The sequence below is a fragment of the Vidua chalybeata genome, chromosome 1 (genome assembly GCF_026979565.1).
Source record: "Vidua chalybeata isolate OUT-0048 chromosome 1, bVidCha1 merged haplotype, whole genome shotgun sequence".
Classification (NCBI taxonomy): Eukaryota; Metazoa; Chordata; class Aves; order Passeriformes; family Viduidae; genus Vidua; species Vidua chalybeata.
This window is the reverse complement of record NC_071530.1, coordinates 14,711,863-14,727,206: the sequence shown is the minus strand read 5'-3', so window position 1 is coordinate 14,727,206 and position 15,344 is coordinate 14,711,863. Positions and strand designations below refer to the sequence as shown.

The 15,344-nt window shown below is 43.2% G+C and overlaps 1 protein-coding gene across 5 annotated transcripts in view; it reads right to left on the bottom strand.

Moving 5' to 3' along the window:
* Positions 1-12,537: 12,537 nt before the first annotated feature.
* The window catches only part of ARHGAP12 (Rho GTPase activating protein 12), a 74,894-nt gene continuing 72,087 nt past the window's right edge, over positions 12,538-15,344 (bottom strand). For all 5 annotated transcript variants that reach the window (XM_053951850.1, XM_053951859.1, XM_053951828.1 and 2 more), the window contains one exon: positions 12,538-15,133. In XM_053951850.1, coding sequence (XP_053807825.1) covers positions 14,959-15,133 — 175 coding nt within the window. In that variant the 3' untranslated portion in view covers positions 12,538-14,958. The remainder of the gene's footprint in view (positions 15,134-15,344) is intronic.

The following is a 15,344-nucleotide window of genomic DNA, read 5'->3' as shown; positions in this document are numbered from 1 at the left end:
ATTTAAAAGCCATCTGGGCATGGTCCTAGGCAGCCTCCTCTAGGCGTCCCTGGCTGAGCTCCAGAAGTCCCCTCCAACTTTATCTCTGCAGTGATGCTGTGGTTCTGACTCCCATCAGGGCAAAGTTCCAGAGAGCCTATAGCAGCCACGGATGACAGGAGTGGTGGCACCGACTGCCCATTTGTTCTGTAGTTTCTGTAGCTTTTCTGTGGCTCTTCAGCAACCTGCTGCTGGAGTTACAGCCCTGGCAGGAAAACTCAGCATGGCCACTGACATGGCTGGCATTTCCAGAGCAGCTCGAGTTACATGTGCCAGACCAGGGTCAGACACAGGGCGGACGCTCAGGAATGTCCCTCTGGGTCTGTGTGTTTTGGTGCAGCCTGTAATTTTTTGTTCCTTTCTAATTTTTGTAACATGAAGAAGCAAACATGGAAAATCTTGTTTCAAAGCCCAGTTTGTTGTAAAAGATCAGGAATGTCAAGGCTGTGTAGCTGTAGTTGTTTGGAGAGCTGTTAACAGCCTGAAGGAATCTATGCAGGGTTAGAGGTTTGCTTGTCTCCTTTTTAAAGCTTTTTCTTCTGCTCACAGCTGGAATTAAATAAAGAAAAATAGGAAAGGAGCTTTATTAACAAGAAGCACCAACAAGAAGCACCAGGGTATTTTTTCCTTTGTAGACTTTCAATAAGCAACTTTTTGTCAATTGAATGATATTTCTTCCTGTGGCTCACGGGCATTCCTTCACCTGGCCTGGATGGCTCCCTCTGGCCACCTCGACCTGGGGACTGTGGCTCCACCATCCGCCTTCCACTGGCCCCACTCAATGTGCATGTGCCTGACAGTTCAGGTAGTGGCTTTGGTAGAGTTTTGGACCTTCTGACCCCTTGTTTCATGCTAGTTTCTGCAGCAGCCATGGTCTCAGTGAGCTCTAAGAGCAACACAGTGTCCTCCCCCACATGGGTGAGCTGTGGCTGCACTCACAGTCCATGCAATCCTCCATCCTCCCATCACCAGTGCATGAGTTGCAGGGTGAAGAGTCTGGGGATTTTTTTACCAAGTTCTCTTATCTGCAGGAAATTTCCCTGAGTTGCTCTCTCATCCTGCCTTGGAGATGCATTTGTTTCTTGGTGTGGATAGTTTTGTCTTGTTTTCTTTTTTTTTTTATTGCCTTGTTATTTTTACTACTTGCTTCACTTTTACAAAGGCTTTTGTTGAGCCTGGTTTCCAGGTGGCTCAAGGGGAGAAACTCCTGCTGATGCTGTCTCTCACCCTTCTCAGCATTCCCCACGCTGAGCTTTAGCCTGATGGGTTTTTCTCCTTTCTACCCTGTGTCTTGGCAATGTAATATTATAGACAATCCACGACAGAGCCCAGACAAGATGAGCTTATGCCAGTTGCACAAGCTTTGTCTGTAAAGACATCATCTTGCTCTTTTAAGCAATTCTGTTATTTGAATTAGTGTGTAAATCTTGGCAATGCAGTGCAGAGTAATAAATAATTAAACAATTACTTTGACAAAAAATAAAGACATACCTTTGACATTTTTGGTTATATGAAGATGTTTCTTGTAAAAGCTTTGTTTTACATACTTTAAATACAGCAAATATTAATTTCTCCAATGGCTCTGTTGCAGTGGGAATCTTCATCTTGTTTATCTGCACAGCTTCGAGTAGGGTCACTGAGCCAAGAAATTAATTAAAGGGACCTCTAAAATGAAGGTTTATGAAATAACTTAATTTGGTCCTTTGCCCTCCAGTGTTTGTGCCCCACAAGGGGAGGTGTGGAAATCTCATCTAGCATCTCATGGGCCCTCAGTGGGCACATGTTCAGTGCAAAGATATTTTAGCTGGCAAACTCCAGCTGGAAGTTATTGCCCATGTGCAGTCTGAAAGTTTTCACAGACTCAAAAATTGGCCAAATTTGGTCAAGCTGCATGGAAATGACAAAAATCCCATCACTAACATGAGACCTCTCAGCAAGTTTCTGAATTTCTGCCTAGAACAATAGATGTGCTAATGCTCCCCAGTGAAGGTCTGTCACCTCAAGGTCAGCACTAGTGGAGTCAGTGCTTGTCCCTGTCCCACGCAGAAAACTCCTCTGCTAGGTTCTGTGCAGGGTCTGGGTGTCACCAGAGACCTCTGTTAGGGATTAAGAAGAGATCCAAGTGCTCATGGCAGCTGCAGGGAGAGGCAGCATGAGCCTCAAGGGATTCTTTGGGATGTGATGCAGCATCTAACTTGAGATGCTTCCCTGTGTGAACCACTTCACAGTGCTGATCTGTGCTGACTCAGAGAGCTGAGGCTGTGCCTTATTTCAAGCTGCTCCGCACTCTTAGGCTGCCTTTCAAATATCTTTCCTGCAAAGATGAAAGATGCTAAGTAGGTCCTAAAGCTGCCTCTCAGACTCTACTCTCTCATATATGAATCCAATAAGATGTAAAATGATAGACAGCAGCTCTCAGGAAATGTCATACAAAGTGTTCATTTTTAAAGAAACAAAAATCAATCCAGTTTTCAAATTAAAACTAGTAGAATTCACAGCACCTCTGTCCCCAGTACCAGAAGGCCTAACTGGGGAAGATTTAGGACCAAACAGGGATTAAAAACACAGAGTTTAGAGGTGCAAAATGTAGGTCCAGACTGCATGGCCAACCGGACCGGGGGTCCAGGCTTGGGAGGGATGGAAATCTCAGAAATGGGCAGCTGCACACACTTCATGAGCATGAAGATGCTTTTCTTACTTTCACCCTTTTGGGGCCTATAAGGTATACAAGAATTTTAAAATAGTGCTTTGGAGTCAACACACCATTTTATTAGTTAACCAGTTGGGATGAGTGGCGGTTGTTTACGACCTTAATGAATCTGTACCTCAAGACAGGAGGATTGCATATGAAGTTTAATTAAGATTTGCAGAGGACTTTCTGCTCTCACCCACCCCCCAGCTGCTGCTACAACATTGGAGGGAGGTTGAGGCTCACTGCTGAGCACAGATGGTGGAGATGCAGAGAGTAGTACCCATCTGGGAGCAGCATCAGCAGCAACAACACACTCAAAATCATCCCTGTGGGGCTGTAGATGCATTAACATCAGCACCAAGGCTGTGAACAAGGTAGCCAGTCCAACGCAAACCTTTTGGCACCAGCCAAGGGCAACTTCTAAAAAATAAGGTATTGTCTGCACACTGCTTTTATGCACTTACACATCATCATGTGCCAAAAGGAGAAAGGGAAGAATTTTTAAAACATTTTCTACTTTCTGTGTTTGCTCTGGGAATAGATAAATATTTCACATTAACTATGTTCCTCTGCCAATTTTTGTCGTGAGAGCACTATCTCCGAATTGTAGAGCCTGTGAATTATAGTGGTAAACGCTGTATTGCTTTGACCTTTTGAAATGTCTCCAGCATGACTGGCTGCCTGTCCTCTCCTTCCCCCAGAGGTCAGGCAGGTTGTAAATATAGGCGAAATGGAATAGCCAGATAATCAAATTGAACCCATTTCACTGCAGTGCAGTGCAATCACAGCACAGCGAAATTCCATCAGCGTCGGAGGCTGCATTTCAAGTGCCACGGAAATCGCTTTGTAACTGTCCACACAACCCGAGGAGCAGGGCTTGTCATCTGCCACAGTGTAGGCTCTGCATTTTTAAGCCTCCTTTAACAAAGAAAAAAAGAAATCCCGAAGCCACATAAAAAAGGATAAGGAATAGGCTGACATTTAAAAAAACACATCATCTGAAAAAAAATTACCTTGACATATAGGATGATTGATAAGTTGTATTTGCCTTGTTGGTTAGTTGCTTTTTTTCCTTTTATTTTAAAGACTCTAAAATGCTTCCTCTGCTCCAGAGCAGATAACAGAATTGCTTGCTGCATCACCTGAGTATGCCTTCTTCAAAGAATAAGTACTTTAGTTATTATATTAGCAACAGCATTGAAGTACAGTGCATAAGTAGTGATACAAAGAGCACCATAACTCTTATTATTCATGAGGATGGAATTTAGGAGCGATGTCCCTTGACCAAGCAAGACAAAAACCTGGAAGCTGAAATCCATATAGGTGTTTTTTTTGGTAGTAGGAGCCAAGCGTAGCATTGGGCTTCTGTTTCTTGCAAGCCCAGAGATGTTAGCAGTGGGGTAGCAGGGCATAATTGATGTTTACTTACAATCAGCATCTTTCTGTGCCAGCAATCATGGCAGACTGAAACTAAGCAGGGGAACCAGAAACCCTGCTGCTTTCAGCTGTCTGGAACAATAATTACACAGTGCCACGGCACCTCTGGGAGTCTGGCACCATTTATCCTCCCGATTCTCAGCGTTGGTTACCTGCCACAGAGCAATCCCCAAAGCAACCTATTCTCAACATCATTTTCATACAAAAGGTGGAGAGAATGATAATGGCTCTGCTATTGCTCTGCCTTCAGAAACCCGGGCTGATGGCTTAATTGAGGTTAAAATAAGCTCCAATCAGAGAGGTAAAAACTTAACAGGGCTACTTAATCTTATATAAATACAAGAGAGATACAAGTGCATGAGGAGAGAATAATAACTGACTCTGGTGAGGTTTCTATGGAGAATAATCATTAGCCAAGCAGTGAACAGATTGGACTGGGAACAGGCTATTTAGCATTCATGCCCTGGTGGCAAAGGCTTTGAGCTGGAGCCTAATTTGAATTTTAGGGTTGGGTTTAAAAAGAATAGAAAAGAAAAGAAAAAACCCACCCTGTCTGGAGCAAACAGCATCAACCTAATTTTTGGCCTAGACTGTGCCAAAGAAGTTCGACTGACTTTTACTCTGTCACCTAAGTGCAGATTGTCTAATACAAGAGACAAGTAATTGCAGGGCACGAAGGCTTTCAGTTGTCTTGGGAGCAGGGATTTGCCCTGCCCAGGGCAGTGTCCTCAGCCCTGTTTGTACCTCCTCCCTCTCCCCACACTCTTTGTAAGGCTGAGCAGGCAGCCCAGCCTGCTGCCCTTCAGCAGCAGCACAGGGAATGCTACCAGAAAAATAAATGAAAAGAGAGTTTGATTTTTGCTTTACATTTTCAAAAATAATTTCCATTTTAGAGCTTAAAATTAAAATACTTACTCTTTTGCAAATCACTTGGAAGGTTTGGCAAAACTCAGATGTTTTTATGTTTCAGGCTTGCAGATTGTTGGCTATCTGTTTTGTTAAGTTAAATTATATGTTAGATTTCAGAAGTATTTGAAAACACTTCTTTCATGCAATGTCCCTTCAAATAGGAGCTATAATTTCCGTCCTTTTCTGCTCTGTTTTTGTTGTTGTTGTTTGTTGTTGTTGTTGTTGTTGTTTTACCAGCTGCTTGCAAGAGTGGTTTCTGTTACAGTTACTTTCTTTTAAACAGACTAGGTAAAAAAATGCAGTAACTATCTGGAGATGTGCAGATCCTGCCCAAGTACAGTTTCTGGGCTCTTTTTTCCTTAGTATGCATCCCAGAGATGAAGTGATGTCTTTCCCAACCAGCAGCTCAGCTGACACAGTCCCTTACCAGCTGCAGCTGGATCTGGCCTCTGGATCTGTAGCTGGGGACAGATGAAATTAGAAGCATGTATGATACTGCTGATTGTATTTCAAAGTTTATTTATTTTAATGTAACTCAAGATCCAATTGCTCCTGTTACTTTTTACTTAGTATTTAGTAAAGCATATCTTGTTATCATACAATTTCAAAAACATGTTGCATGCACAGTGATAGAAACTGTGGTTTGCTAGGGGCTTCTTCTGGGTACTTACTAGCTTTGCTTATACCTCCCCATTTTCCTGATCTTAGCTGGAAGTCCTTCAGCTTATGCCCATCAAGAGATAAAAATAAACTGTAGGCTGCAGCTCAATGTAGCTGGATGCTCCATTACTGTTGCAAAGTACAAGAGTCCTCAGGAAAGCAATGAAAAATTACCCCTCTCTAGGCAGTGAAAAATGTCAGGAGCCTCATGGTCTCTGAGGCCTTAGCAGAGAATAATTATGCTGTGAACAGATTGCTCCGTGCCAGAGACCTCGCAGCACTCTTAAAGGGAAGATTATGAGACCCCTTTGAAAGGGAGATCAGAGCCCTCACATGGCACTTTTTGGGAGAAAGGAGGTGACCATGAAACACCATATTCCCAGGCTGGCTGCCTTCATTGAGGTGACTGGTCCTGTGCCTTCCAGGGCTACTTACAACCAGGAAAATAAAGGATAAATATGACCCAAGAGATAATTGGGTAGGTATTTTTAACAAACTGAGCTGTGACCTTCATTCTACTGGTAGCCAACCACTGGACAGTAAAACAAACAGGAGAGGAATGTGAGGTCTCAGGCAAGGAGAGAACTTGGCCTGGAAATTTTCCTTGAATAACCACTTGCCCCTTGTAAGCATTGCCTGTCCTCTCCGGGGCACTCTTCAGTCAGAGGATCCAGCCCACCCTGGCCCAGGCTGTGTCTCCTGCTCGTGCCCGTCGTGGTAAGGGCCAACCCAGAACTTTGCCCTGGTTGTTGTGCCTGGACCTGGGGCCCTCCTGCCCACGGGGAGCTGCATCCAGTGTCTGACTCCAGAAGAAGATGAGAAGAGGGAATTTTTTGCAGCCTGGTAGCATTCATAAGTGTGATCTGCAGAGGAGACGTAATGAGGATGATGACCAGGACCAAGGATGACCAATGTGATCAGGTCAAGGCAATTCTGAAATAATTTGTGCTTGATCGGTAACAGGGGCCAGAATTTGTTAGATATTTCACCTCCCTAGGAAAGAGTCTGACAGAGTCAAGTTCATTATCCTGGGGAAAGGTGACAGTGCTGTTCTGCCAGATTGAACAGGAGCAGGGTTAAGGTTGCAAAAAGAGGACCAGAGTCCTCCTAATTGTGTCTTCCCTCTCTTTTCGGTGCTTTAATTATAAAATGTGTTTGTGCAAGACTGTGAGATGCTGGGCAGCTTGGTGGGGAGCAGAGCTTTGGGGGCGGGCAACAACTTTGCCCAGGGTTTGTTTGCAGGGCAAGTGGGAGGGGGCCCAGATGGTGGGATCAAAGGAGCAGTAACTCACTCACTTTGGCTGCACCATCTGCTCTGCCCTGGCTTATAATTTCCAGCTCTTTCAACTTCACCCAGGATTTGGTGACTTGTTTGGGAACCACTTTGTGTGAATAAAAAGGGAAATTTTTATTCCTGCTTTGCAGACCTTGAATTTCTGTTAGGAAGGGAATTGGTCATATCTTCTACACAGCAATGCACTGTGAGGAAATCATTACTAGACCCCAAACTACCACTGAACAGCTTTACAGTGTTTGAATTAAAGGCTTTTCATGGGTTCCAGTAAATGACAGGAAGTTCAGCTTTGTCATGCTCTTCCTGGTGTTGCAGGTGTAGTGTTGATCACCAGCTCACATAAAATAGTAATAAATAGTACCTCTGTTTGTTCTTTTAATTTGTCAGCCAAATCTGCTAGACTAAGCCAAATGTGCTAGTACCTTTTTTTTTTTTTTTATCTTGGTTCTGAATTTTCAGAGCCTTAATTTTTTGTACATAATTACAAGATGCCAAGACCTCTTACAAAGTTAAATAGCTCATTGTCACAACGAGCTTTGTCTTCAAAATAATAATCAAGCTAGATGTGTTTGGTGTTTCTGTGTCCAAAACCTCTTCTAGCTGCCACAAGGTAGCTAACAGCATAGTCCTTCAATGTTGACCTTCATGCCATGAGCAGAAAGGTAATTCCAACTTTTCCTTGTCTGTCCAGGGCACAGCTGGTGGGGCAGCTCTTGCCCAGATGACCTGACTCATGGACACTGCAGAGCAGAGCAGGACAGCAGAGAGCTGTCATGGTTACCACTGTGGGAGGCACAGAGGGAAGGGTACTGACAAGAGGAGGGAAGGGAAACCCCAGGGTCTTCCTCCTTTTGTGGCCCTGGCCGGGAGGCTTGCAAGGCTTTGCCAGGCGTTCTAGGGAGACAACAACAGGGTGTGCCAGGGCTGCTGCTTTGGTGACAGCTCCTGAAAGCCGTTCTTCTTCTTCCCTGTCCAAAGTCTGGTTTTGGGAGTCAGTGTAGTCCCTTTGCAGTGCCCTGGTGTCAGCCAGGGAGGCTGTTTGCCAATGCTGCTTCAGGCTCCCTCACCCTTGCCCATGGCCCAAGCCCATGGAGCAGCACTTTCTGCCAGTGTTCTGGTCCCTGGCACTTCAGAAAAGCTTTTGTTCACAAGGATAAAAAGAGTTGCAGTTATCTACCTGAGTGTTGACATCACCTAAACTTGTTGTTCTGGAAAGGAGTCAGAGTAAACAGCTCCTCTGCCCAGACCCAGTGCAGCTGCCCATGATGGTTTTCACTTTCCTCCCTGATAATCAATGCCAGTTCTCCTTGCCAACACTTCTGAGTAGATTTGTAAATTTTGGAGTGCTTTGATATATCAGCTGTTAATGTGAGCTCTTGCTCCTCCCAAGGATATGTCCCTACAGATATCAAACAAAGTGATTTGCACACCAGCAGGGATGTGAGTGCTGCCATGGGTGATGAGACAGGTTTGCTCAACCTGTGTTCGTTTCTGAAAAAAATGGGAAGGAAGCCTTTGGCCAGAAGAAGTGCTTTCACTTGCTAGAGACCATGAATGGCCAAGTAGGAACAAGGAAGCCCATGGGTAAATGGGCTAAATCCATTCATAAAATGGGTAAATCCATTCATAGATTCTCCAAAACCCAAGAGGACAGCTACAATGATGATGTCTGGCCTGCAACATGCCATGAGCCCTAGATCACAACCTAGCAAATGAGAAAGGCAGCAGGAAGGAAGGAAAGGCTCTAGTCCCCAGCCTCTCCCTTGCACAACATGGGCAGCACTTCTGCCATCTGGGACTGATGCCGGCAGAGTGGAATTTGCTGTGCCACCAACATTTCATTGTGCTGCATCTCGCCCTCACGTGCTCAGGCTTTCTTTTAATCTCAGGGATGCAAAGAAAGCCCAGAACACATTAGGACAACCACCTGGGGGGTTAGTTATGATTTTTAAAGGCTAATGATGCCGCCCACTGTTCAATGTTTATAATAAACTGTCTTCTCCCCCTCTTAACCAAATTGTGTATATACAGGGTAAGAAGCTGTACCCGAGGGCCCTGAGCACTTGACTTGCTGCACAGAGCTGCTGTACTCCATAAATAGGAAAGGTGGACAGAAAGTTATTAATTTTCATGCAATTGAATGGAACAGGCTGGGAAGCTCAGGCAAAAGAATGTAACAAGCATGATCCTGGCCTACAGCTGCAGTGTTTTAATGCAAACCTGAAGACTGTGCTGTCCTCTCGGCAGCTGGCTCACAGCTCAGCCTGCACAAGCGATGCAGACAGGGATTCAAAGGCTGCATGGAAACACATTGCTTTCCCTCAGTCCTGTGCCAAATGTAATAGCTGATTGCTCAGCTTATGTACATTTCTGCAGTACAGAGGAGAAGAGGCACTCTGTGACACGGAGCAGCACACAGCCTGCTGTAACTATTACCTGGAAAGGAACATTTTTCTAATTCTCTAGTCCATGGTTTTACACTGATGTCTGCTTTGTGATGAAGTGTCTATGGCTGAGTGGCCCGTGCCTCAGCCTGCGCCAGGGAAGCAGCGCTCTGGGCAGGGCACAGCACATTCCAGGGCTCCAGACTGTTGTACAAATAAGGAAGCAAAAGGTCCGAGCTGGATCAGAGCAGGACTAGTGTATGAGTGAGAACAGCATTTCAGCTCTGAAACAGCTTTGTCATAGTGGGAAATACAGTGGCATCCTTCAACCTGCCAGAGGAGAGGCATTACCTTTTGCACAATCATGTCTCAGTTTTTCCTCACAGAAGAAAGCTGTGAAGTTGAGCAGCTCACATGTGTGTGTTGGCAGAGGCTTTGGCAAGACCAACACCCACAGAAGATGCACTCAGTCACTCAGTGCTGGGAGAGAGCATCCCTGCAGCAGGCAGGTGAGCTTGGGCACAGCACTGTGCTGGTCAAGCCCCTGCAGCCCAAGCACCGCCCAGCCCAGGCTGATATGAGAGGTTTTCTTGTAAAGAGGTGATTTTTCAGCTCCGTTTTTAGGTTAGTCACCTCTTTTACTGGAACAACTAACTAGCTGGACACTTGTATGCAGGAAGCCACCAAGCCACCATCAGCTCAGCATCACCCTCTTTGTAAAAGCAGAGAGCTCTGGCACATCAGTGGCCAGGAAACACTGCCAGTGGTTTGATTCCAGTAATTTGGCTGCAGCACTTGATGAACTAGACAGGCTGACCAATGTTTAACATGTATTTTCCAACTCCTGATATAAGAAATGACAGCTTTTAATTACACTACTTAATGTTTTAGAGGACAGCTGCTTCTCTCACACTATGAATTAACTAATTAAGCTATTCTGAGCAGATTTGTACTGTGCATACAGATCTAAACTAGTTGTGAAGATAGTTTACTTGGAGCTTTATTTCTTTGGCATACTCTCACTTCTGAGCTTCATGTATTTATTTCTTCTGGCATGCTGAGGTTGTAACAGACAGGACCACCTGCATTTCTCAGGATCTGGTGAAACAAGGGTTGGATCTTGGATGGGGCCCTCAATGTCACCAGAACAACACTGCCAAACTGAGAACAAGTTTATTTTTTTATTGCACAGATGCTGGTTGAAGGGACATAGCTCTCGACCCCCATTAGCACTCAGCTGCTTGTGTCCAGGGAAGTTAGACACAAGTGCATCCCTGAGGAGCTGACACATAGAAGCCACTCCAGAAAAGATGGAGAAAGGCAGATACTGGTGCTTTGCAATGTTACTTAACTCCACCTGTTTGCAGAGCAAATTACCCTTAAAAAACATAACTGGGCCTTCATCTGTATTGTAAGACATGCAAAGGAAGAAAACAGAAAATAAAAAGCAACTCCAGCCCACACTCTTGGCAGCCTGGCTCTCTCCCAGGTCTCTGGCCTGGATTCCTGCAGTTCTGAGTGAATGTTTCTTTGCTATCTTGCTTGTCCATCACACCTGCTTTGTCTGTTGCCTTCAGTGTTCTGCATTTACTTATTCCCACACTCAGGATCTCTCTCCCCTTCCCCAGCCCACTATATTTTAGTGTAATAAGCTGTAAGATGAGATTCCATGAGAAATAAAACTGACACTGTACTGGCCTGTTCCACTTTGCCTTCTGAGTTTGCCGAACACAACAGAGATTTCTTTTATTTTTTTAAAGTAGCAGCTGACTACCTTAAGAATCTAGATTCTGTTTGGGGAAGTTGTAGGAAACTAATATTAGAGCTGCCATTTAATTCTCAAGGCAATAAAATGGACTGAGAGGCCAAGTCGCCTCTGAATGTCTTTCATGTTGGTTTGTTACACAGAGTGAGCTTGTTTTACAAGTGCTCTGTTTACAAGAATGCTGGGGGAGCTGGAGAGGGGGGGAATGTTCATTTAAGCCCCACATTCACATAGGGCTACTTTTGTAAAGGCCTGATCCAGTCCTACCAGCTGCTTGCCCACAAAACTTCACAATTGTGGAGGCTAATTAAGATTCTTCAGAGGAGCTCTCCTCTCCCCAGCGGCTGCAGGCAGCCTCATCAGACATGCTGTCCCTCCCCCTGGGCCCGGCAGAATGCCCTACTGTGCCTGGGTTATGTTATGGCTTATGAATTAACCAATTGATTCTGAAAATATCACTACGCTAGGGCTAAATGAAGCTGTTCCCTTTAGGGGAAAAAAGTCAGGGCCCAGCCTAGGAATAAACTGATACTGTGTCACCAATAAACTCCCTTCTCTCTCATGCTGCAAGGCATTCGCTTGCCAGGGTACAGTAAGTTGAGTACAAAGGGAATTTATCATGGATTTCTGTGAAGAGAGGGAGTCTTTCCTGAGCCTGGACAGTAAGCATGATCTATCCACTTGCAAGTAAATAAAGCTTCCTGCATGAAACTCTGACTTTAAAAATTAGTTTACATGAAGTGACTGTGCATATTTGCCTTGTCTTTTTTTGTGCCCACTTCTCTCTCCAGCTTCCAAGTGAAGAAACCTGTAACCAGTACAGATCAAGCATGGCTGAAAGTTGCTTGGTACTACTGCTGTGTAGCTGAACACAGCTCTAGTGCTGGAACAAAAATCTCAGCTGGCACCAGTATATAATGTTGGACCTCCAGAATCCTTTGAGTGGTTATGGTCCCAGAAAATTTATATTCATGCTTTAAACTGATTTTAAACCAGAACCAAATCTGATATAGAGTCTGAACTGAGGAATATAAAAAATTATCTATGTTTCATCTGACACATATAGTGTATCAGATGACCCTGGTATGTTTGTGCAGATCCCTCATTTTGATTATTTAAAAGAAAGCTAGCTGCAGGGACAAGACAAGATCTTTCAAGCAGTGAAGAAACCCAGTGTGGTGACATACACAGTTTCATGCTGGTCACAACAAATGTACCATCAGCTTGGACTTCCTCCTTTTCCCAAATGTCTCAAGTGTTTGCCTACACCTCCTCCAATTAAAAAGAATCCTCTCCCCTCCCCAAACTAAAAATTGGAATATTAAGACAACTTTACTGAACAAAACCATACTAGGTATTGTAATAACAAAATGCTTTATTTTTGGGGAATACAAGGAAAAGTGTGACATCCTCATAATCAAATTGCTTTTAAAAGGCATTCTTCCTTTGAAAAAGGTAACACTCACAACAAAAGGTGACTGGTGAACAAGCCCTCTCATGTAGCAGCAGGAATTCTTTCTTTACAGCCAAAGGCAGGTTTGAATAATGTACAGCCACAGATTCCAACTCAGTCAATATTTTCTAGTAGGTTAGGGCACAGGCTCAGCACTGCTCGGTGTGACAGCCCAGAGGGAGGCTGACAACACACTTCTGAGACAGGGCTTTCACAGTCCTCACCCAGTCGCTTTGCAACAAACCACAAGACTTCACCATTACCACAAGAAGACACTGAGAAAGCCACAAGGTTACTAATCTTCTTGCTCATCTCCAAAAACTTTTCATGCAAGCCCTATGCTCATGAAATTCTCGTACCATCAGTCTGGTTACAGCTCAGAGTGTCACCACACATCCCCTCTGCTGCCAGCCAGGGCTGTGTGTGAGAGGGGCACAGCAGATCGAAGGCTACTGACACAATCCCTTCCTCAACGTAACTGTTCCCTGTACAGCGGGCTCAAGCTGGGATGTGTTTTAAAGACTGCAAATTTATATCCATAAATTACTTCTGCCTTCTCTGAACCTTATGTTAGAATTCAAGTTGTTAAAGAAGGGGACCGGGAAGTTTCTAAAATTGTCAGGTTATAAAGTAGGCATTCATATTTCAGTCCAGTGTGACAGCTCTTTGTCACAAGTGGTATCCATCCATGCTAAGGGGTAAGATACATTGATCTTGTTTAAAGGAGGCTCATGTTGTCTGAAGTGGGTATGGTAAACTCTAAAAGAACTACTGGTTTTCTTTATTCAGGTTAGACATAACAAATATGTCAGATACAGCAGTTAGTCTAGAAAAATACATTTAAAAAAATCTTCATCAGACCATGCTCCCTGTAACAAAATCTTTCAAAACCAATTTTACAAATTATTCTACATTAATGTAAAAAGAAAATCTTAAATTTAGCATAGTGGATTCCATCAAACATCTATCTATCAAAACATGACTTTCACTATCTGCAGATGTTAGAATTCATAATACATTTTTCTAATGTATCCTGTACATATTAAATAACCTAAAAGGCTCTTCTTGTAGTGCATTAACAATTTAGCAAGCACACTCAGTATTTCTCCAGTACCATTTGCATTACAGTTATTTGCCCGCAAATGTAATTAACATCTAAAAGTGCACACAGTTAGATCTCCCTCCCTCCCCATAACCTGTTTCCCTGCTGAAACCCAGACATCCACTGGAAACATTATGCTACTGTAGCTAATCTACCCATGATTAGAAATGTGTGACTAAAGTGTTCTTAAACTATACAGGAACTGACTTATATACAAGAATGAAAAGGACAGCCTGTATTTACATCAAGAATGAACTTCCACTACCACAGCATTATACCAAGAACTCAGTACAGTGTTACAGTCGGTATTTACGCAGGACTTTAGCTTTAGATCAGTATAACACAAAACTTAGTTCAGGACATACCCTGAAAAAATGAACATGTTTATTAAATATTACTTCTATTATGCCCCACAACAAATAACCATTGCTGGATATTCTTACAAGTTCAGTGTTTGAAATAGTGTAATAGTGTGCTGCTCTATGAAGCAGCAAAGAACTTCCAGAGAGGCTGCTAGGGGGAAAAAAAAGAAAGAAAGAAGTAAAAAAAAACCCCCAAAAAACAAACAAACAAAAAAGAAAAAAAAAAAAGCCCCACCAAAAAAAAAAGACAAGACAAAACAAAACAAAAAAAACCCCAACAACAGAAAAACAGGAGAAAAAGAATGACAGAGGGCAGCGGACATCAAGGGAAGAATTAGATTTGAATAACTAACTTGTTAGCGCAAGTCTACGACAGTCACAGCATGCAGAAACCCCTTGGAAAAGTGTCATACAGATCTAAGTAGGTTGTAATTAACAAGCTTAAGATGTAACTTCACTGAATTTTTCCATACTGGGAAAAATGGTAGGACTTTTCCCCATCATATGGAAGAATTTTGAGATTAAATTCCAGATTATCCAGTCTGAGATTATTAGTTTTACTCTCCATGAAATCCAGTGTATGAACCTATATTAAATTTTTCCAATGATACTTTAAAAAGGTAAATGATAAACTTTTCAATTCACTTTTTATATTGAACTTTTCAAAGAAATCTGAAGTGTTGTCTTTAATTTGCATTAAAGTGGTCAAACATTTCTCCTGTTTCTCCCCTCCCCAAAAGTGCAAAAAACAAGTTGCTGCTTGGTCCACAAACATAAAACATCATATACAGAAAGAGGTTTTCCTTCTGATGGAGTACTGTTGCCAACCCATCACTTCCAGTTTCTGCTCCAAGAAAAATGTCAGCGTCCAAAGATGGAATTCAATTCCAGTAGAATTAACTCTACAATCTGATTCTGATATACTGTGTGGACTGCTATGTTGCCAGTCTCTTTCTCTGGTTTTAATAAGGTTGGACCAAAAACTATTGCTATACTTTGATAGGTCATTCGGTTCTTTTCTCCATTTTCTACAACTCTGAAAGAGAAAACAACACACAAGAAGAGATTTATCAGTGTTAGGGCAACAAGATGACAGAAAAAGACACATCCCAAAGCAAATGGCTATTCAAAGTATTTATTTAATGAGTAGTCTTGCTATTAGGACATACAGCTGCCGTAATTCCCCTCTCTATGAAAAAAGTTTTGTTTTGAAATGTCATTCTTGGTCCTCTCACAGTTCCTCTAAA